We start from the raw sequence: 24,010 nt of genomic DNA on the forward strand, positions 1-24,010 counted from the left end.
ACCCTGTGAGATAGGTTAGACTGAGACCATGTGACTAGCCCAAGATCACCCAGTGAGCTTCAGTGTCAGAGTGGGGATTCAAATCTAGGTCTCCCAGATCCTGCCTAATCTAGCACACTAACCGTTGCACTAGATTACCTATCAGTAGATTATGTTTAATTAAATGTAAATCAAATTCCATTTTATAAAAATTTTTATTCAGTGAAATGTATAAAAACTTACAAACTGGAGAACATAACTAGACACAAAATAGGATGATATTCAAATAAAATGTGTATACAAGAGCAGACCTATATCTGCCTTTCCCCTCCCTCCCACAATCAAAACACACACTGGCTCCATTTCTGTTGGGATACTTTTGCTAACTGAAACCTTGCTGCCAGTACAGTAACTGTTCAATAGTCACTCCTGTTGACTTAGACTTTTTTTATACTACTGGAGTATATTCAGATACTTAATACATTAAAAAAAAGTTAAAAATCAGCAACTTGATTTTAAATTTGCAGACAATACTGTCCTGAGCAAAAAACAGTGTTTGGTGTGCTCCCTTTATTTTTTTTGCATACCTTCCCTGACAGAAGCATATGGGAATGCAACATAAAGAACACACAGGTTCCCACTTAATGCTGCTGTTACTTGAAAACCAACCATGATGTGTTTTCATCATTCTTCTTCCATTCTACGGTGTTACAAATAGGATGTTAGTAGCTTAACAAAAGACCAGATTCCTTAACTCCTACAGGTTAATCAAGTAAACTCAGATTACTCAAGATTAATATTTGATGAATTAGCCAAAATGTTTTTACTACTTCCTCTGATCCTTGAAAGGCTCAGAACCTTCACACCCACACATTTTGAGTTAGCACAGGGCTCACTATGTACAATCTCTGCTTTCCTCTAAGTCTTTGGGTGACAACATTCAGCAACTGTATCATCATCAGTTTCCATTCTGCAAGATAAAAAATGCATACACTCTGGACAAATTTAAACAATACCTGTAAAAAGAACCAATTTATCAGACATTAAAAGTTGTTCAATTATTCTTCAGAAGAGTTTGTTTGGGAATGTGCATGCATACATTTACCTGCATATACATGAAGTATATACACATATACATACACACTTTTATGAATATAAAATGATTGCCATCACATTATTACTGCAATTTCAGTAAAAATCTGATCCTAAACACATTTACTTGTAAATGGAAGTTCCATTGCTCTCAGTGGGATTTATTTCCAAGTTAGTATGCTTGGAATCACCTTAATAATAAGCTTTTTAAATCAACTTAATGTCAATGACGTTATCTGGAAGCAAACACCCACCCCTGTGCACTAAAGCAATTTTCTTGGTTCATTATGGGAATTTCTGAGGTTTTGTAAAGTGACAACTGTACAGTTTATATGTGTAGAACTATAAGAATTCTGGATCTTCAGCTACTCTTCCTATAAAAGGCAACTAGTTAAGGAGCGAAAATAATTGTACTTAAATATATTTTGTTTCTTTTCAATCTCCTTCACATCTTGCATCCCACTGCATTTAAGCATACATTTAAATAGCCTAAAATTGCTTAGAACTTGTTACAGATACATTTTCTAGCAATATTCACATAGTTAGCTGAATTACCATTAGACACTTTCCTCTGCAGTAAAATCAACTGTTATGATTTCATACAACACCCTTTATTAATTTTATACTTTTTGCTGGGAAAGTCAGACTTCTTTCCATGTCAGTGTAATTTTGGTTGGGGGAGGGGGAAAGGATGATTTTAGTAAAAATGAGTAAAACAAATATATTTTAAAAAACAATGCAAGTTTCAGTCAGTCTAACAATACTGCTTCCTGTTCCTTTTTGATAGAGTCTAAGACAGAGTGCTCACTCTCTGTGGTTTCAGCATCACCACCTCCTAACAGAATGGATCTATCTTCTTCTAGAGCAAAGACAGAGTTTTGACTTTGGCATGAATGCTTGACAACCTCATTGGGAGTGGAGAATGTTTTATCACACAAGTTGCATTTATATGGTTTGTTGGTCTGTACCAACATGTTGTCCATTTGGTTGCCTTCCTCAAAAGTACAAAGCTCCAGAGTCTGCTTGTCCACCATGGTGTATGTGTCCATGCTTTGGTTTAGACACACATGCCTAGCAGCTTGATTGGCCCGGCAGAAGCTTTTGTCACAGGTACTACATTTGAAAGGCTTGCCAGTATGTATGTACATGTGCTCTCTCCAGTGGCTTTTCTGAATGAATTTGCGTCCACAAATGGAACATTCATACTTGCGCCTTTTAACTTCCCTTTCTTGATCTGCCTGCTCCAAGTTGTCTATGTCGGCAATGTCAGAGGGTGGTGGTGTTTCTGCTTGCTGCTGTCCATCAATTATTGGTGAATCTGAGATTTGCTGCAGCTCACTATCACTAATCATTCCAGCTTCGGGTACTTCCATAGCATCTTTTTCAGGAGCATTGTTACAAAGAGACAGGGGAACATTACTTTCTCCATGTTGGCCTGATGAGAACGGCACTCCTGTGTGAATCTGGAGGTGCTCGCGCAAGCTACTGCGCAAATTGAATCGTCGGCCACAGAGGTGGCAAGCATAGTATTTGGGAAAACTCCCATTCTTTTTCATAATGCTTGGTTTGACATGTGCTATTGTGAGAGAAGCAGGCTGATCATCTGAAGAAGAAGCCTCCATGTTGGTTTCATCTCCTGGTGGTGAAGAATGAGGAGCAGCTGGAACCAATTCTGGAGAGAGTGAAGACTGCAGAGGGTCAGTAGTAGCCACATTCGTCTGGGATACTTGTGGCAGAGTTGGTGGTGGTAACTGTGACAACTGAGAGCCTTCATGCACTTGTTCTTGGTTTAATCTGGATGGCTGCGGCCTTGGTTCTCGCACGGGTTTGTCAGCTGCTGACGTTGCTTTTGTGGGATTTCGTGTCTGATGATCTGCTATCTGAATGCCATATAATGAAGATGCTAATGGAAAAACTTGCTCGGGATGTGCAAAGTTTCCTTGGCTGGCAAGGCTAGCCTCTTGAATCAATGGATATGCATGCAGAAACTTTATTCCTTGCTCTAATCGAACAGGATCTATGAGCTGAGGTGCCATCTTCCCAGTGTACATCAAATGCAAGAGATAGCTGAAAATATCTGGCTGTATGTCAGTTGCCTTCAAACGAACACATTCACTGAAAAACATATACAATATCTATTAAAATATCAAAACAAAATACTTCAGGAAAAAACTAAAGTTAAATACAAACAATTTAACTAAACCAGGTAGCTGCTACTGATATGAACTTAATGTAATCATCTTTCAAGAACTGTTACGACTTTTGAAACAAAATTAATTTGTATGTTGATTTTAGGAACAAGAACAACAGACAATTTATCCTAAAATCAGTTTCAGAAGAGGAGGTAGGATACAGATGAGATATATTCCTTTGTGCAGAAACCACAGCTGAATTTTGTACAACTCTGCAGTTTCTCATGCATTAAAACAAAACAAAAACCATTCTATATCTGGATGTTTGGGTACATGACCCCAAGAAACTACAGCCGTGGTGGGACTGAAAGTAGGCTTCTGGCTCATGTGTCTCTCCCCCCGACCCCAACATGGGAAAAGTAACATGTGAACCAGGAGATCCCGTATCTATTTAATCAAAAATTCCAAGAGCAGGAACTTTTTTTTAAAAAATCAGCAATTCTTCCCATCTGTGTTCAGCATGGTAGACTGGATTTTAAATTAGCAACAGATTAATCAGAAGATTAAGACATACCTGCATAACTGCTATTTTTTGCAAATCAAGTTATAATAATACAGTGAGCACTTTTGGGCTGCTAGGATACAAAATTGGAATGGAAACATTAGCTTGAGTCCTATATTCCTGATTTTAAAGCCTGGGATTACATAGGCAGGTGAGCCATATTATTTTGTTGGCAGTGGCTCAAGCCATTGTTTGTATTACTGGGATTAATATATGGATGCAGTGAATTCCATTTTAAACTGGGATCTCTGTAATTTTTTTCAAAAGACAACCTTCAGGGATTGCAGCCATTCAACCCAATCAGTTAGCAATGAAGCCCAGAGAACTTACATAGTAACTAACTTTATTGATATGTGAATTAAGCTGGATATTTCTACTATGAATAATAAAGCAATTCACATTAGGATGCTATTAAACTTCACAATTCCTTTGACAAACTGCATACCATTTCTTTAAAAAAAAGAGAACCATTTAGTAATTACCTGCTCTGATGAACAAACAGCATCTTGAAATAGTTTGAAAAAGAAGCAAGGACAGACTTGTGTGCCTTGAAGTAGACATCACCAATAGCAACTGTGCAGTCACACAGGAAACCAAACTCTCTCTGAGCGTTGAGCTGCTGCAGAAGAATAAGCCCGTGGTTTGCCAAATCCATCTTTTAAAATCTGCAAAGGAAGTAAACTTTGATGAAAACAAAATTCCTTAAAAAATTGTCAAAGACCTAAAATTCTACTCAGTAAAACTGTGAGCCACCCAAATTAAAAACAATTGGCAATTTGCTAGAAAATTCAGTAGTGACTGGGCTGCAACAAGTGTTTAAATTACTTGCTGAAGGTAGGATTGTTAACCATAGACATATGGGAAACTGGACCTAGAATACATCTGATGCATCAACAATGCAGAAAGAGATTAGTGAGCCTAACTTTCCATTGCATTAGACTATGTAAAGCGCTGCTGCAAGATGACTTGAAGGATCAAGATCTTTATGCCAAGCGTTTGGATCCTTGCTCAAAATGTAAAGGCCCTTTCTTTTTCCAGTTGTGTCTGACAGTAGTCAATGCATCAGTGCATTGGCCCACTGACTTCAAGAGGCTATGCAAGGATGTTTGCAGCACAGGGGGAAATAATTCAAGACAGATAATTCCAGGTGGGTAGCTTTGTTAATCAGTAGCAGCCAAAAAACAGGACAAACTAACATTTATTGGAGCATAAACTTTTGCTACATAAAGCTTGTTGGGACATAATCTGAGCAAGCTGACTCCTATTTTCTTGGGTGTTCCATTTAAAATCACAGCTATTTCAGTCCACAAAACAGTGTACTTGCGAATAAAATAGTCAATCTGGAAATACTTTAAAGCAGTTTTTATTTGTGAACTAACCCTTTGCTTTCCAGTCATGATGAGTAAAACCTTTTCGGCTCTGCATCAAATACAAGTTGAGTCGTAGGAGCCAGTGATGTGTAGTGGTTAGCGTGCTGGACTAGGATTTGGGAAACCCACGTGCAATTCCCCACTGTTCCATGGAAGCTCGCTAGGTGACCTTGGGTCAGCCACACATGCTTTCAGCCTAACCTACCTCACAGGGTTGTTGAGAAATAACGTAGGAGAGAATAATACAAGCTACTCTGGGTCCCCCATGGGGAGAAAGGTGGGCTGTAAAGGAAGTAAAATAAATTTTAAAAATGATGCAAATGAAAGTAAGACACCTCCATGGGGTACATTTCGTAGCTGAAAAGGTAGCTGCGCAGAAGCGCGTCTACTCCCTAAAGCAGCCTCTAAACGCAGGCAGGATCCCGAGGCAAGCGCTTGTGCCAGAACACACCAACGCACGCAATGCTCTCAAGCGACAATGAGGGCCGGAGAAAGCTGCACCAGCCTATGGCCGCAGAGGAGTGGAACCACCCACTCTCTTCCGGAGGCACATCCGCGGCTCCCTCGGTGAATCACGAAGAGCCTTCCGCGACGATACTTCCTATTGGCTACCCGTGAGCAAAGGACGGGGGAGGGGAAGAGAGAGGCGCCTGTCCGGCCGCGCGCGCCCCCGACTTTCGCAGGCCCGCCCCTTCGCCTCCGCATGCGACGCGACGCCAAGCCGCCGCCGCCGCGCGCGCGCAGGCGCGACGCACGGAGAAGGCGTGGCATACGAAGGACGGACGGCAGCGCGAGTCGACGTAAGCAGCGCGAGCGAGCTGAGGCGCCTAAGGCGCGCGAGAGACGGGATCCGCCGCTGTCGCCAGGGCCGCCTAGGCTGCTGAGGAGACGCAGACGGAGCCGCCCACCAGCCGCCCCCCTCCCTTCCCCTCCTCCCTCCCTCCCTTTCCCGCTCCGCGCGGCTGCCTCAGCGCCCGCCCCTCCCCCTCCAAGGCCGGGCTGCTGCTGCCGCCGCTGGTGAGAGAAAAAGAGAAAGGCCGTTTCGCTGCTTGGCCGGCGCGAGGGCGGGCGGGCAGGCGCCAACGGCCGAGCCCGTCTCGGAACAGCCCCAGCAGGGCTGGAGAGAGCAGCTGCTCCCCTCTGGCCCCCACCGGGGGACCGACCCCCGCCAAAGCCCTGAAGCCGCCGCCTGTCCTGCCGCCTTCGTAAGGCGCCGGCCGCTTCGCCGGCAAAGCCCCCTGCAGGCCTCGGGGCATTCGCTCCCCTTTCTCCGGTTCCCGAACAGGCCCAGCACAGCCGCCCGCCGCACAATGGTGGGTGTCGGGGAGGGGCGGGAGCGCTCCGGCCTCCCTCGCTCCGCCACGCGGGATCCCTCTGCCCCTCCCCGGGCTCACCTCGAGGATTCTGGGGGGGCAGGCCGCGCTCAGCTAGCTCGCGCTCTCGGTGCCCCCGCCGTCTCCGCGCGCCCTGCAGTAGCAGCAACAACGGAGTCAGCGCGGCGGCGGCGGCTTTTCCTGTCCGGTTACGTTAGGGTCACATGACCGAGAGCGGAGCAGAGAGGCTGCAGCGAGGAGCCCCCGCCGGGGAGAGGCAGGAGAGGAGGGGGAGGGGAGGCGGCGACGAGCGCTGTGGCGGCAACAGCAGCAGGAGCCTCCCCTCCCCCACCGCCTCCCGCCCGCCCCGCCTGGGCGCGCGGCGCCTCTAGCCAGCAGCTCGCAGGCCGCACCGGCTGGGCTGAGCTGAGCTCTCGCAGGCGCGTCGTTCGCGACGGTGGCGGGGAGAACCGAGCGAGGGCCTGGCCGCTTGCGGTACTGTAGGACAGCTTCCGTTGAGATGTGCTGTGAGAGGAACCGAGAGCTGAGTCTTCAGACCCTCGGCCCTTGCTTTCCCTAAGCCCTCTCATCTCATGCAGGAGGAAAGGAATTGCCACGACATGGCCAAAACAAAAGTCTGGTTCACTTTATTTTGAGGTTAAAAAAAGGAATGTGAAGTGGGTAACTGTTGAGGCTTAGTGGCCTATACTACATGGCATTTTTAGAAAAGTAATTTGCATTGGGATACTTACAGATTGAACTTTTAAGTAGACACTTCTACATTTAATTTATAGAAGAAAGATAGTTGGGTGGTGAAAGTGTGTTTTATGGTGACTGCATTTTTAACTGTATGACACGACAACATGGCTTTGACTTTGTAAAATTTTGATTGAGTTGGCCGGAGCTAAGAATTTAAAATAAAATGTTTTGCATAATGCAAAGTTAACTCATTTTGTTGGCTGAAATAATCGTTTGTTATAATTGTAAATTTTACAGATAAAGTGGATTGCAATTTATACAATTATAAACACTGAAGTAATGAAATCATTAGAACTTTGGTAGATATGGACATAAATTTCAGCTGTAAATTAATTTCTGTGCATACTCTGGAAAGGAAAATAACTAGGCGTGATATTAAATGAGAGCAGGTGTAATGTAACAGTTGGACTAGGATCTGGGGCAGCCAGGTACAAATCTCTGCTCTTTTATGGGAACTTGCTGGGTGGCCTTGAGCCAGTCACACACTCAGTCTACCTCACAGGGTTGTTGTGAGGATAGGATGGCATTAAGGAGAATGATGTAAACTGCTTTGGGTCACCATTGGGGAGAAAGATGGGATATAAATAAATAAATCCACTTTTAAGATTTTCCACCTAAACTTTCTTTTAAGGCACAGTGGCATTACTGCAAATGGTAGAGCTAATTTGTAAATGATTCTATCTGCCAGGTTTGTCCTGGTAGATGTACTCATAAATCTACAATGAGACGAGTCATAGATGCTGCAGTGGTATCTTCCAGTTCATGTTTAGTCAGAGGTGACTCCCGTTGAATTAAGTGATACTTTATCCTGTGCGCACTTAAGAGGGTTTGCAGCAATCGGGCATAATTGCCTTGATTTCTCCCCCAGAATATTTTGAGGCATGTATCGTGAGATTTACATTTCTGAGTCAGCGTTTACATCATTTGTTTCTTCTGGTTGGCGCCCAGGAAGGCTTATAATGTTTGTCCCTTTCTGTTATAACTGTCAAGCATCTTGAGCATTGTTGATTATTTGTACATTTTTCTGTATTTGATTTACTGATATTAAAAAGGCTTGCAGAAGACTGTTCTCCTAGGTCTTGGTTTGAATAAATTTAATACATGTTCTGATGGTGTTGTCTAGTAGACTGCTGTACCAGCATTAAAATAGAGGAAAGGGGTTTTTTTTGGAAAAGAGTATTTAAGATTCAGTTGTGTGTAGTGTCCTTTACTTTCTGGACGTTTTCCTCTGGAGTTTATAAACTAACTTCTATTCTTTGTTAAGGGATTATGGAACTTTGGCCTACAAATAGGTTTAGTCCACAGTATTTCAAATGGTTTGATCTCACTGACTTCGTTATAAATATAATGGATCTGACAAGGCTTAAAACCAAATGACCATTCTGATTTTTACACTGGTAGTTTGGGTATTCTGTAAAGCTTGTTAAGTAGTCACAGAGTATATCCTCAATTTTTACCTGTTCTTTTTAATGCCCTATCTTTTCCTTCTTCCCTTTTTGTATCCTACCATTTTATTGTTTAAATAAATGCATTACTCTACTTTGTTGCCAAGGAGTACAGGGTGGTATATATTGTTTTTTCCTCTGCCACTTTATCCTCACAATAACCCTGTGTGGTAGGAGACTGGCCATTTGGCAAGCTTCATGTCAGAGTGGGCATTTGAACCCAGGTCTCCTATATTGTACTCTGACACCCTAACCATTACACTGCACTGGCTGGCTGTTGCCTTGGATTTCTGTCCATTGGTCCATGCTCACTTGAAAGTCTGTTCTGTGGTGCTTATTCCCAAGTAAACATGCCTATGATTTGTCTTATCCCTTCCCCACCCTCACCCCATCACAATTCACTAAGAAGGGCTTGTGGTCTCTTCTGCATCATGATTTTATTTATTATAGCTTTCTCATACTTTTACAGTTATCTACATACTGATAGAGTATTTCTGGATTTAAAAAGGAACCTAGGACAAAAATGGTTGGAGCAGGGTTTGCTCTGTTTTCCTTTTTACAGTCAGCTATAATACACAATAGTTTTCCTTCCAAGTTAAACTTATATTATTGGAGACTGTTAACTGACATAACTTATTGATGCATTCATTTGTGGAAGGATACTGAAATTGAAGATGCATTTTAAATTGCAATTCTCTCAAATTTATATAGGCTTAAGTTTTCAAAGGAGGACTGAACAAAAATTTCCAAAATTCATTGGGAAAAAATTGACGACTTTCCAGTAGCCCTGATGGTTAAATCATGTTCAAAAGTAGTCTATTATGAAGATTTTGGAGACACAACAGGGAAAGGCTGTTGCCTTCATTACCTGCTTTTAGGCTGCTGGACTGGTTGGTCCATGTATGGGGTTCAGTAGAACTGCTCTTAAGTTTTTAATAAAACATTGCATTTGTAGATTATTAAATTTGACAAAACTATTATTTCATGCTGGGGAAGGTGAATTTCTATAGTTTCCATATATATATTTACTTTTGGCAAACACAATTTTGTTTGCAGTAAGTGGTTAATTTTTAATAAAATATCTAAGGATTGCTTCATATATAATAGTACAATTAGTTTTAATGTGCAGGAATATCTGCCTTGAACAGAGTCAGCCCCTGCATGTGTAAAGTGGCCCTAAGTAGTGTGACTATATCATTCACATTACACTGAATTACACTTGTAAAATTGATTTTACACAGAAATGTGACCCCCCCCCCATAAGTCAGTGTCTGTATACTATTTGAGTTGTATGGTTAATTGGTGTATATTTTCTTGTCTGATTTTGCTGAAATCCCTCACCTTAGTTATAACAGACTGTGGTCTTCTGAGCAGAACTTGTGCAGCTGATTGTATGTATGTTTACTGGTAAGAAGAACTATGTTCAGTGAAGAGCTGGCTCCCAGGTAGTGTAGGAAGGATTGTATCCACCTTAATATTCTCTTCCGCACTTGCAGTTTCCTGTATTGCTATCTGCCTTCTAAATAAGGAAGCGGAGAGACACTGTTGCATATTCATCCAATGCCTTTTATTTGTTTGTTTACATTATTTATAGTCCATCTTACTGAGGTTCAAGGCAGGTTACATAGTGTAAGTCTATATGGTCTATGCCAGGACATTCAATAAACAATGCAATAAGGTATTAGAGAGCAGAAAACTGGATAAATTTTCTATTTTTATCAAACAATTGAATGTTCGAGTAAGAGGTAAGTAACTGATTTCAGTAGCAAAAATGGAGAGCTTACTCTGGAGAGCTCTTACTCTGATTATTCCCAATTAAGTAGGATTTGCATTTCTGTAATTTTCACTGCAAGAACAGTGCATGAGACATATATATGAAATGGGAAAGATGATTTTCATATCCAGTCCCTTGTGTGTTTGTGTATACTAAAATATTTATGACCTGCATTAATTTGATTGCAGGTTATAATTGGTAAAAACCTACAAAGTACAATAAACCACAGCAGGCAAGATGATGTATTAACTAGCCTGATACAAACATCGAAGTGAACTGCAAATAAATCTGAGGACATTAAAGAGCTCTATAAAAAGTGAGCATTGTTTATGGGTTTTTTTTGGTGCTGTCAAATCATAGCCAACTTATGGCAACCCTGTAGTTTAGTTTCTTAGTTTAGTTTATTTGGTGTTTAACCCACCTTCCCCACAAGTGGGCTCAGGACGGGGTACAACAGTCATAAAATACAATAAAATACATAGCAAATTATACAATAAAATTCAATTAAAAACCTGATATAGTTGGCTACACAATCCTGCCCCCAGCATACAAAGAGGAGGTAGACAGACACATGAGCTGTACTCGAATACTGGAGAGCGGTGGGGGGCTCAATGATGGTCCTAACGCTGTCCTCAACCATAAACCTGGTGGAATATCTCTGTCTTGCAGGCCCGCCGAAATGATACAAGATCCTGGCAGGCCCGAGTGTCCTCAGACAAAGAGTTCCACCAGGTTGGGGTCAGGACCGAAAAGGCCCTGGCCCTGGTCAAGGCCAAACGAGCCTCCCTAGGGCTAGGGATCACCAATAAGTTCTTACCCGCTGAACGAAGCGCTCTCCGGGACACATACAGGGAGAGACGGTCCCTCAGGTATGCTGGTCCCAATCCGTTTAGGGCCGTGTAGGATTTTCTCAAGGCAAGAGATGTTCAGAGATAAGTTTGCCATTGCCTGCCTCTGTGTAGCTACCCTGGCCTTGTTCCTTGCTGGCCACCCATCCTAATACTGACCACAGCCGACCCTGTTTGGCTTCCAAATTCTGATGAGATTGGGCTACCTGATTCTTTTAGGTCAATAAAGGAAGCATTATTCATGCTGAATTGAAGTTTATGGTGAATGTGGCAGGAAACTACCTTGCTATTTTTTTAAAAGTTTAAGAGTATATTGTAAAAATATGAAGTATGAGACAAAAACATCAGGAAAAAAGCAAGGCAGATTTCCTCAGGGATCCACAATTTTAGAGCCACTGTTGGAAAAGTCCTGTACTGTATAGTCATAAAATGTCTGATGAGACTGTGAAGAGCTTTCAAGAAATGTCTTAAGTTGGTGGTAGGTTCATATGAAGCTTAGCATCATACATCATTTAGGCCTTTTAAAGTTTCAGAACTGTCTGAAAACACCTTGGTAGCCAATGAAAATGGAATACAGTTGTCTTAATAGACATGGCTTAGCCCCAGTTAAGATTATTTAGGGTTTTTTTATGCTGTTTGTCCAGCAACCTGCTCATGGCAGCTCACAAATAAAAACACCACCATGACAATAAATATAAATAAATATTAAAACTGTATTCAGTAACCATTGAGCAACCTAAAATAAAATCCATAAAAAGTATTTAGTTTGGAAGCAGGCCGTATAGTTGCTAAAAATTATTTTTCAAAAATCCTTAGTCAAAAGCCTGAGGGAAAAATAATCTACAAGGCAGACAACTAAATGAGCTGTAAAGGCAAAAAGCCATTACTGAAAATGTCTTAAGTCTAGCTGTATCTACCTCACCTGTGTAGGTAGAGCAGGTCGCATTTTCCTTAAGATCAACTCATTCTTGTTGCCATAGAATGAGATTTATTCTACTCACAGTGGTTATTTAAGCCACAATCTGAAGTTCCAGGTCTCTCTCAGAAGTGTAGAAGTCAACAAAAACCATTTAGGAAAATTTAACCATTTAGAAAATCTCAAGAGCCTTGGGAATTTCTGTCTCCATAATCTGTGTACAAGTATAAATAATGGATTCAGTGTTGATTACTACTAACCAGCTTATCCTGAACATTACAATATTTTCATACAAATACTTTAGTATGCTTAGTTTCTGAAAAATGCAAATCCCTGCTCTCCCTGGTCAGCATGTATGCACAGTTAAATTGTCCAAAATGCATTTTTTTAGTGGGAGAGGGTGTGTGAACGAAGTCCAAGAGAAGTTTTGACATTTCAACGATTTTTAAAAAAATCTTAATGTCAATATTAGCTGTAAGTTGTGTGTTATTAGAGAGTGCTGTATCTGTGCATTTCAGGACTTTAAATTTATACTACTTTGTATTTTGGGTGTAAAAACTTCTTATATATGGTCCAGAACTCAATAGTAATAGTAGGGGCTACTGTCCCACCTATGAAGCTGCCTTCATATAAATCAGACTACTGACTCTTTGAAGGCATATCTTGTATAACTTACTGACAGGCATCAGCTCTTCTAGTTTCCACTAGTAAGTCTTCAGAATGCTAGGGATCTTCTGCATATAATACTTGCACTGGGTTGAAGAGTCATGGCAATTGCGCTGTAAATTACCTTAAAAAGCATTTCAGGTACTTCTTCAGCAATTAGAATACATGTGCACTTTGATTGGTGTGATATTTGCAAATTATCATCTATCCTCTCAAACACTCAATGGGATTATGGGTGCTTTTCCATCTTCCCCAAGCCCCTTTCAATCACAGAAAAGACTTCTCTAGGGTCAAGGGACCCATATGGATTAATAGCCACACAGCTATTACCTGATGTAGTGGGAAGGGCAAAGGGGATGAAATTGCTCTTTCTGTAAGTAGAGTTCCATTTATACAAGAAACAGACACTCGCGTTCTCCCCACTGCAGCCACCTGGCCCACATGACTATTAGTCCATGCAGGTCCCTTGAATAGGGTTGCCAGTCTCTAGGAGGAACCAGAAATGGTCAGAGAATTACTATTGATTTCCAGACTACAGACATCACTTCCCCTGAAGAAAATGGAAGCTTCAGAGGGCCGACACTGCCCCTAACTCTCCAGCGATTTCTCAGACTGGAGTTGGCAACCTTTTGATTTGGGGGGGATAAGGTTTCCAGAGATCAGAGAAGGCTGGGGCTAGATAGGGAAGATACTGGATCATCAGAATTTCACCATTGGTAATTCATGGGATCCAACCCATTTGCATGTATTAATACCATACCATCCACAACTGTTTCAATCAATCCCTGAAAAGGGAATGATGACAAAAGCAGATGAATACTGTGTAAGGCAGATTCCCTGCTCCTCCAGTACTGCTTGTTTACATTCACCACCCAATGCAGCATTAATATACCTTGGTTGATCCTCCTCCACTTCACTGACCTCTACTGGAAAGGATGCAGTAGGATGATCAAATTTCACGTTAAGTGTACCTAAACATTCTGGTAGGGAGAACTTGCCACAAGAATAGTAATTAGCAAGTATAATGTGTTCTTCAGATCTGAAAGTCAGTTTTCAAATACTGTATAAATTAGCTAAGCAAGCTTTTTGCTGTCCTGGGAGTGAAGAATTCAAAGTATAATGTCATTAATACACATGGTGTAGCCATGTCTAGAAAATTTTGGCAGTTCTGATCATCCTGTTCCAAAAAGAATGTAGAGCTGAAAAAACTAAAATGATTAAGGGCATAGAGTAGCTTCCTATGGGGCTTTTCGTCATTTGTGTGTATGTGATAACTAAAGAACATGAAAAAGATAGAACTTGGGGGCAATCAATTTTGTTGACTGGCAGTATGTTCAGGACTGACAAAAGGAAGTGTTTTACAAAAACAAGTCATAAAAGGCACACAATATGGAGAAAATAACAGCTGTGATAATTAAATGGAAACTCCACATTCAGAGTATGCATCTGAAGAATAGATACTATGAACTAAATAACATGGAACAGTTACTTCTACGCTCTAGTTGTAAGTTTCTAGAGGTACCCAACTAGCCGCAACTGGAAACAATGTTGGATGAGTGTAACCTAGATCTTACTTATCAAGATAATGTTTAAGCTTTTTTCACTTTTATTAAGATTGGGTTTCCTGCTTTAAAAAAAATCTAAATAGTGATCAATATATTTGCAGGTCTTGCTTTAATTAACAGTCTTGTGTTGTTTGGGAAAGCAGCTCAAGTTCACTCTGAACTACCCAAACACTGAAAAAAATAGTTCTAGCTGGTTTATCATCCAAATACAAATCTTTAGTAATATTAAACTAGTCCACAATTTAACAGGATTAGCTTTCTTTGTTCCAATTTGAAAGCAGCAGTTTATATACTAGGTGTGGGGGGGGGGTTCAAGTTAAGTGCCTGAGAACTACCACTACCAGAACTCTTCTCTCTCTTCCTAAGGTTTCCTGGGACATCTCTTTTGCATGCTTCTGAACAGCTGGAGCAGAAGGTTCTACCTTGCCATTCTTAAAAGCATTACCCGTGTTGTCTGTTGAACTGCTTACATTTAACTAGTAACTAGCTTGTGTGCTTAGCAATTCAGTACAAGATTTGGTTCAATGCTGCCAAGTTCAGATTCCATTCTATTTCAGCTGCCACTTTGCATGCATGCGCACACAAAATCTCTCTTCTTTAAACCAGTTTTTGTGGTTGGTTCAGTTTTCTGTTTCTGGCCTCAAGCTGTGGCCATATTCTACATGCAGAATAAATGGATAATGTTTCTCTTGAACTGTTGCCACTTCAGCCTACAGTCATGGGACACATATTTGAAAGCTCCCTACTGCTCGTACAAGACCAGCCTATCAGGGAGAAGGACTCAGCACAGCTTTCTTCCTGACATCTTATTTGTCTTTGGGCCATCTACATGCACATGTGTAGTGGTACAGTTTATAAAAAGCCTAACTTGATGCTGAACGTAAATGGCATGTTTGCAGAAGGAGTGTACCTTTGAAACTAGGTGTGATTTTTCATACTGAAGACTGCTGTTTGGCAGACTGCAACTGCACTGCTCAATTTTGTCAAGCACAACAGAGAAACAACAATCAGTTTGGATACACCATGAACAAAGCCTGCCTTATAATCTCCATTCTAAATTTTAAACATCCTAAATAAGGACTGACTTACTCTGCATCATAATTTTCAAGTAACTTAGCATAACTTTGATCCAGTTACATCAATTTTTATGTATGCAACAAGTGTCCATACATTATCACGGCAGTTTCCAGAAGAAAGCAGCTCAAGAAAGTAGTTGTTTGGATGATCTCCATAATCTTGACAAACACACTTCAGTTGCCATTTACTAGTGTTATTAGAAAAGCACCCGGCCAAGTTCAAACATGACCTACAAAATAAACAAAACTTTAATAAATATATTTTCCAACTTTGCAACAAGCTATTTTGGAGGTTTCTTATTTCTCTTGTACTACAGTAGACATGGGATAGGACTGTCTGTTTGCACAGTGGGTTTGAGGAAGAGGGTGAAGCAGTTACATGTATCTCCCAGAATACACGTGTCTTTGCAGTTTATCAGAAAAGGCACACTACTGTACACCACTGAAGAAGAGGCCACAGGTATTTCCAGCTTACAGCTTCTTGCAGTTCAGATGGATACGAAAAACCACTTGCACAGAAAATATCCATATGTAATTACTCACATGCTGCTTCTCAGCCCTTAAAGGAAGCCACAAGTGACAAATTTCAGAAGATGCATGTTAATGACACTGTACTAAAGAACATTGCTACTAACCTCTATGGTTATGAGTATCACTATCATCCATTCCAAGCGCAAAGCATGTTTTTCACTCAAGTGACTTCTCATCAAGTCTGTCAGCTCTGTGCAGTGTTGTAGCTTTTCATTTACCACCTTCAGTAGTAAGGATTCAAGAGAGTTGGTATTTCAAGTGTTTTGACTAAATAATCTTTTTATTATCATTTATTACTTTATTCAATTTTAGCCCCCCCCCCCCCCGAACGGGCTCAGGACGGGTTACATCAGACATAAATACAATTTAAAACCACAGTAAATCATACAGTCATAGTACACATAAAATTTGCAGTTTGCAATCCCCAAGATGGTGGTTCTCATCCTTAAGCATCCATCCCTGCTGATAGTATACAGGTTAAATTATCCACCACCTGAATGGCCCAGAAGAGGCCTGATGCTATACAACCCGATAAATATATCAGTTCTGATGTAATTTATAAATGTCTGCATCAGAGCACCTATGGTTCAAGTCTAAAGCCCCTCTGCTGGGAGAACAACAGTACTTCTATTCAAGCAGAAAGGGTGCCTGTTTAATTTCTGAGTTTACTCCAGATCTCCACATTGCATTGCACTCTGTTACCAAGGGGGTTGGAAGATTACTGGGGGGGGGGGCGCAGACTACAGCAGGAAAGGGAAAGCATGAGATCCATTTGTAACTAGGGCTCTGGTCAGAAAGGGGACCCAATCAGGCTTTCTACAGCAGGGAATTTCAAAGCTTGAGGACCACTGAAGTCTACTTTCCCACACACCTGTGATACTTATTTTACTCAAGGCCGGTATCTGAAGAAGGGGAGCACCAACCAACCTTAAGATAAGGGCAGGCTTATATAGGTAAAGGCAGTCCCTCCTATATTCTGACCCAAGGTTGTTTACCTCTTTAAAGGTCAATGTCAGCAGTTTGATTTGGAAGACAACCTGGAAGTAGGTGCATCTGTAACCCTACACCTGATTCAGTTTTATCCCCAATCAACAATGGGGGGGCGGGGGAGAAACGGTGTTAAAACAGACTCGTGGATTGGCAATTTCAGCCTGCAAGTTTATAGGCTTGTTACCTTAAGAAATGGGGGTTATTTGTATGTGTTCATCACAAGTGTTTCTCCCACCCTGGCCTTGAGATCTTTTAAGTCTGTATGTACAAAGGCACATTTTGGATTGATGCTTCTATCCAAAAGACACTTCTAACTTAGTACTGTATTTACTCAAAAGGAAGATGGCCCTGAATATAAGACAACCCCCTAAAAATTATTATAGGACATAACTATAACTTATATTCAAGTATAAGACTCTACATCCTCTTTTTTATGGCATACCTGTGGGGAAACCCCTTGTTTTGTATTTGAATAAATAAATAAGATCATTTTTAATTCATAAGATAGGGCTATAAAAAGTAAGAAGGAAAGACACGTTAAATGTAATTCAGTCAGTAATTCCTAGCAGGCGGTTCAATATCCAGATACATTCCCCCCCCTCCATGACTAGTCCAAATAGAACATCCCCCCTGAATGTATGTACAGTGTTCTCAAGGGAAGAGGGAGGGGATCAGGTGACAGAAAAGCAGTCTAGGCTGGGGGTTGCAAAGTGGGGTTGAGATGGAAAGAAGCAGGGTAGGTTGTGAAGGAGGGAGTAAAGGAATTGGGGAGAAAGCTTACAAGAGGGAATAGGCTAGCAGAGATACGGGTTCTGTGATAGTTGTGAGGTCAAAAATTTCCTCATTGAGAGTTACTCCAAGGGACAATTGTGGCAGGAGATGGTCCTATCTTTGCTGATACCCTCAGAAAGGTAGCTTGATTGTTCTGTGTGATAAAACATTTACAAAATAATTCAAAATTAAGCATTCTAGAATGTCTGCTAATGTCTCACAAGCACTGGTCAGTCCGGGTTTAGCCTGGAGTCACAAGACCTGCCTATGGCAGAGGGCTGAACCTTTGCCTCACTGTGAGGTATCATTTTATTATTTTTTTCCTGCAAGGGACAATTAAAATTCCTCCATTTCAAAGATGGAGTTCTCTTCCACCTGTAGCATCTTATGGCTTTGGTTCAGGGGTAACAATATAAAGAGGTTTCAAATACTGCAGGCTGTTTTTATTTAACTGTTATATAACTTATTTACAGGATGCCAGACTATTGGCCACTGTAAAATGATAGCTGGTGTGACTTATTTTACTACTGAAATAATCTGTGAACACCATTCATATATAGCAGAGTACCTTTTCCATTGCTCTCAAATGACTGATACAGAAACAGGATTGTGCCCTCCCCCATTATAACTATAAATTGACTTTTTTGTAGCCACTACTTGCGTTTTAATTGTAGCTGGTATGTGTTTTAATTGTTTGACTTTACTTTAAACAAAATGTTCAACTATTTAGGCTACCTTGAAAACCAAGAAAAATCTTTCTTGGCGATCACTGACATATCAGCATATCTCTTTAGTCATTAATAAATTTAGAATCTAATTTAATTGTCTCATATGTTTGTGTGGTTAATGTGTCTCTCTTCTTACAATCACTGACAAAGCCTTTTCTAGAATAAAACTAATAGGGTTTGCAGAACGGGAAAACAGAGCAAGTAGATACTGTTGCTATTATCACATACATACATAAAGGTCTCATCTCTTGGTCACACTAATATTCCAGTGAATAAAACATTCAGTATGGTCAAGAAAAAAGAAAGCAGTGTGTGTCCTCAGTGTCTCCTTAAACGGATCTCTCCATCCCAGGAAAGTCAGCTCTTACTAGCCCTCCTCCCTGTTTTAATTATTTTCAATATTTTATACACACCCACACCCACATATATAAAAAATGTTTTAAATAGATAAACTCCAAGAAGCCATGCCCTGATGTGTGACGGCCCCTTCTCTCATCTTGGGTCAATATGGAAAGGGGTCTGAAGTTCAGGACAAGGGAGAAGACTGATGGCTTAACTTGAAAGCATAAACATGAAGAAGAAAATAGAGAAACACTGCAAGGTAAGACTTCCCTCAGCAGAAACGTGTGAACAAGTATCAAAATTACAAAGATTAGTTTGTCAAATGGAGAAAAGATAAATACCTTAACTCTGCGATTGATACTGAGAAACTGACATGTTTTATCATAAAGCTGTTCAAGGTGTTCTCTATCCCAATAAAAATCTGGAGTGATGAGGAGGTCTGAGCTCAGATTTATACGGTGCCTGTGGAAGGGTAGGTAGATGTTACAGTTCTACTAATCATGTACCTTTGTGCTTATGTTTTCAGCCTATATAGTAATATTAATGTGTTCAAATCCAGTCCAAGCATACAGTAAAAACGAATGAGAGATTACTTTCCCTTCTGAACTGTTCAAAAAATTGTAAATCTAATTAGATTAATATTCGACAAATAGGTATGGAATGCTTATTAAACTCTTTTTTTGCATCTGATAAGATATATGACAGATCCAGTTAGGAAGCCAGCCCCTAAAACAATGAGATGTTTTATTACATTTCATAACACACGATTGCTCATTTGTCAACAGAAAAGCCTTTCTCTGCTTTTACTGGCATATTCGAGGTCTCTTTTACATATCTTTTACAACTGATAGAAGTTCATCTTTTTGTGTACTAGTAGACCATCAAGGAAAATTGTGTGAGATTCTGGGGGGGGGGGGGAACCTGGAACTTCTTATAACACTGTATTTCTACACAGAAAGTTACCCTTCCACTTTTTCCAACATCAGAGTATAGGAAAAAGGGGAGGGAGTGGGAAAAGGATTTGGCAAATTAGCTTCTCCAAGATAAGAAACAAAAAGGAATAGGGTGCCTTTTGGAAAAAGTGACTCCCACAGCAGAAACACATGGATCATGGCTGCCATGGTCAGGGACACACTCCCAATTACAATCTACACATCAGACACCCCAACAAAACCAAACTGAAGCCTCCCCAAATACCCCATAACAGGCTGACCAGCCACTCTCCACTGATCCCTATGAGGACCAACATCACACCAGAGAATCATCCAAACCAAAATGAAGCAAGGGACAGTGGGAGTCATTCCCCCCCCGCCAACAGAAACAAATGGAGTGGCTTGTCAGCCTGCTCAGGGGGTGCTGGGTTTTAAGGGGGGTTCTGTTGGGTTGTCTGGTGTGTAGATTGTAATTGGGAGTGTGCCTGTGGCCATGGCAGCCATGATCCATATGTTTCTGCAGTGGGAGTGACTGAGGGCGCCTTTGGGGGGCATAAAATCCGCCCCCAGCATCCAATCTCCCTGAAACCTGGGAGAGACTTTAGAGGACAGTTAGGAGTATGCTCCCTGCAAATTTTGTGGATTTTGCTTTTAAAATACCACCCCAGCCCTCTAGATATTCCCCTAGTTTTCGCCATAGGGAATAATAGAGATTGGAGGTAGCTGGGTGGTGGTGGTGGGGTGTTCTTCAGAGGACAGTTGGGATTATGTCTCCTGAACATTTTGTATATTTTTTTTGGCAAAATGCCATCCCACCCCTCTGGATACCCCAGAGTTTTCCCCATAAGGAATAATGGAGATTGGAGGTGGCTGCGGGGACCTTCATGATACAGTTTTCAGGTATCTCTCAAATATGGAATATATTTACACTTCTACTCGTAGACTTTTATACTTCTAAATACCATAAATATGCATTTATGGTGCTTTGTGTGGTACAGATGAAGAATGGGGTGAAAGAGCGGGGTGAGTGAGTGAGATGATTGGCTGATGACAGAGTGTGGGCAGAGTGAACTGCTGTTTTTAATTACTGAGCAGAGAAAAAAGAGGCCTTTTAGTTTAAACAGGCAAGCTGTGTGCAGCCTGAGGGTGTCTGTGCCTTTCTGAGAGAAATATTGATTCTGGTTTAGGCAAGCAAACTGTGTGCATGCCTGAGAGAAAGTCTATGTACATTTGACTGAGTGATTGATATATCTGAAGCAGGCAAACTGTGTGTGCCCCTGAGCCTATGTAAAGAAACAGAGAACTATCTTTGAAACCATCAAGCTTAAGTAATAGCGTGAAACCAATATGCTTCTTGTAAAAATAAAAGTTTATTTTGTTGTTCTTCCATCCCAGAGTGTATGTTATTCCTATATCCCATTCCCTTCTCAGGGCCACATAATCCCACGAAGAAGCCTGACATTTGCACACATTATTAAAAGGGAAATTTGAATTAACTATTTTGGAATATAATTCTTGGTGGCAGCAATCTACCTGGAGGGTGTAAGAAAAAGAGGGTTAAAGGCGAAATCTAAGTGAAAAATAAAGAGGGTTGTAACACTAACAAACTGTGGACACAGTTGAGCTGCACAATCAAGTTTTTAAAGAAATGATAGAGGTGAAAATAACAGCCAGCACAAAAAAACCATTGTGACATAACTACCCAAGCCAGCTGTGCTTAGTTAGGAATACTGCATTAATGTTAGTTCTGGGTTTCAGTGTTTCCATCAACCCACCCAAAAAGATTTAAATGAGAACTATACAGCATAGTATCTATTGATACAAATGGTAATCAAATTGGCTACTAGACTCGAAGTCTCCCCCTACACCAGGCATTGTTCTTATGAAGTTACCTTAAGGCAAACAATTCTCCTATTTTCTGCATCACATCACCATGAGAGAGTTTCAGCTTCCTTCTCGATTTTAGCATCTGCAAAAAGTTAACAATAAAACACTGGGGTATGCATACTCATTTTGTGTTGCCTGCTAAGCCTTTACTAAACATAAAATTCAGTTTCTAATCCATGATAAAATAAATATTTTTTATTCCAACAGCTTGTTCATTTACATTTAAGATGTGTATATCAATTATTGATTGCAATACATCATATTCCCCATTTGAGAGAAATACTTAAAAGGATTGTCTCATGCAGGGAACAACTAGATCCTGTGCAGCTGGACCACTCTGCCAACATCAGCAGCATGATGTTCTGGGAAACTAAGGCAAAACAAGGTGTTGCTATGTTGAAAAGTCCCATTCTCTCAAAGCACTTTAGCAGCAAGACAGCTGGTGCAGTATTACTAGCTAAACTGGAAAGGTCCCAAACCAACTCTGGATTAAATTGTGACTTAACAAGAGCACCTTAGGCAAGCCTCTATCCTCAGCCCCCTGCTACATTTACAATATGAAGCATGTATCTACCCAAGATCCTGGAAAGTCATTGTCAGTCAAACTGGCCAGTGGTAAAGTGGGATGGACCAATTGTCTGACTAAGGATGAAGCAGCTTCAGTTTGAAGACGGAAATAATAGAATTGGCCATATTGTACAATTGTTGAATGACATAATGTAAATGTACTGTATACCTTCTTCTTCTTCTTTCCTCCATCCTCATCATCATCCTGAAACTTACTGTGCGTCACTTAGCAGAAAACAAAACTTCCATAATTCAAATCATACATTCAAAGAAATTTCCTTTTTTAAAGAAATATGTATTTGGATGTAACAATAGCTGTTATTTTTATCCATAACTTGCTGACATTTTTTGCAACTTGGATTGAAGCTGGAGGATAGGATGGAAGAAGAGAGAGAAGGTATAGCCTGATCCCTATAGCAATGTATACTATCCATTTTTTGTGCCATTAAGTCACAGCCAACTTATGGTGACCCCATAGGGTTTTCAAGGCAAGAGACTTCAGAGGTGGTTTGCCATTGCCTGCCTTTGTAGAGCAACCCTGGGCTTCCTTAGTGGTCTACCATCTAAATACTGCCCAGTGCAGTCCCTACTTAGCTTCCAAGATGAGACTGGACTAATTTATGGTGACCCCTGCTGGCGTTTTCAAGGCAAGAGGCTAACAGAAGTGATTAATGCTGCCAGCCTCTGCAAAACAACCCTGGTCTTCTTTAGAGGACTTCCATCCAATTACTAACTAAGGCCAACTCTGCTTAGCTTATGATCCCTGGGCTATTCTATCAATAGATCCTGCTTAACATCTTCCTATTTAAAGAATAGGCAACTGTGCTAGGGTAATACCACAAAGGGAAGATTTTAAAATGATTATTGCTATATCTGAAATTCTTTGTAATTAGATGCTTATAATAAAACAATTTTTAACAGGCAAACAATGGAATTTTGGGGAAGGTATCAGGTCTATACTAGGATGTAAGGCTCAGTTTTTTACTTGAACCCATGCCTATGCCACCTTGTAGATATTGCTTGTCCTGCCCATCTGACACTTGGTACTATTGCATCAGTAAATTAACAAGTATCACAGGAGAGATTCCAGACTTTCAAGTTCTGAAGTAAATTACTTTATTTAGCTTGCATCACAAGAACAACTTACTGTCCTCCTTTTCCAATGAGAGAATTATTATATTATTTTTCTAACCCTGAGATTTCTACCTCTTAGGGTTGGATATTCATTCTAAAACATGCAGCAGACTGGGTAAACATGAGAATCTGCCTTCATCCTTCTTTGTACATCAAACTCCTGATGCATGATTATTTCTGAAGAGTTCACATTAAAGCTATCAATATGAGGATTCATAATTTTAAATCACCCATATTCACAGGAATATTCTTGTAACACTAACACACACAAACTGGTTTAATAACACCAGGAAATGTTTTTGACAAAATTTTTTGTGCTCCTATATTTAGATATAAGTATACATTGAAATTTCAATCCAAATACTCTATACAGTAAAGAATGTATCTGTCTCTATTTATTCAATATAAATAAATGAAAAAATATCAAATACCTCAGGTATTGACTGGATAGATTCTACAAAGTTATCCAAGGATGCTTCCCATATGGCCAATTTTACTGCAGAGAAAAAAATACAAGAGGTATGCTATGCATTTTTTGAGTTTTATGTGTAGTCAAACTAAAATTCCTGTTGTGATTATATAGTACCATTGTTTACAAACAGGCTGCCTTGACTTTCCCAGTTACTAGGAA

At 40.6% G+C, this 24,010-nt stretch overlaps 2 protein-coding genes across 4 annotated transcripts in view; both read right to left on the reverse strand.

Annotated features, from left to right (window-relative positions):
• Positions 1-218: 218 nt before the first annotated feature.
• On the reverse strand, positions 219-7,732 carry ZBTB2 (zinc finger and BTB domain containing 2). 2 transcript variants are annotated; one of them, XM_054993787.1, is made up of 4 exons: positions 6,530-7,732; positions 5,145-5,417; positions 4,248-4,430; positions 219-3,186 (listed from the first exon to the last, which is right to left on the reverse strand). In XM_054993787.1, exons 3-4 carry the CDS (start codon positions 4,418-4,420, stop codon positions 1,821-1,823), a joined length of 1,539 nt encoding a protein of 512 aa, XP_054849762.1. In that variant the 5' UTR covers positions 4,421-4,430; positions 5,145-5,417; positions 6,530-7,732; the 3' UTR covers positions 219-1,820. The 2 variants fall into 2 exon arrangements, with proteins under 2 accessions (XP_054849762.1, XP_054849768.1); XM_054993793.1 differs by lacking the exon at positions 5,145-5,417.
• A 2,465-nt stretch (positions 7,733-10,197) lies between these two features.
• The window catches only part of RMND1 (required for meiotic nuclear division 1 homolog), a 41,091-nt gene continuing 27,278 nt past the window's right edge, over positions 10,198-24,010 (reverse strand). For both annotated transcript variants that reach the window (XM_054976308.1, XM_054976316.1), the window contains exons 9-13: positions 23,811-23,875; positions 21,684-21,760; positions 19,201-19,321; positions 16,133-16,249; positions 10,198-15,727 (exon numbers count right to left, since the gene is read on the reverse strand). In XM_054976308.1, the coding sequence (XP_054832283.1) occupies positions 15,695-15,727; positions 16,133-16,249; positions 19,201-19,321; positions 21,684-21,760; positions 23,811-23,875 (413 nt within the window). In that variant the 3' untranslated portion in view covers positions 10,198-15,694. The remainder of the gene's footprint in view (positions 15,728-16,132; positions 16,250-19,200; positions 19,322-21,683; positions 21,761-23,810; positions 23,876-24,010) is intronic.

This window comes from Eublepharis macularius, chromosome 1, assembly GCF_028583425.1.
Source record: "Eublepharis macularius isolate TG4126 chromosome 1, MPM_Emac_v1.0, whole genome shotgun sequence".
In the NCBI taxonomy this organism is placed as follows: domain Eukaryota; kingdom Metazoa; phylum Chordata; class Lepidosauria; order Squamata; family Eublepharidae; genus Eublepharis; species Eublepharis macularius.

Excerpts from the sequence above, each read along its gene's own strand:
- ZBTB2 (XM_054993793.1), bottom strand. The coding sequence starts at position 4,420 with ATGGATTTGGCAAACCACGGGCTTATTCTTCTGCAGCAGCTCAACGCT. Across the intron at positions 3,187-4,247 it reads CTGTTTGTTCATCAGAGCAG|TGAATGTGTTCGTTTGAAGG; the intron begins GTAATTACTAAA and ends TATGTTTTTCAG.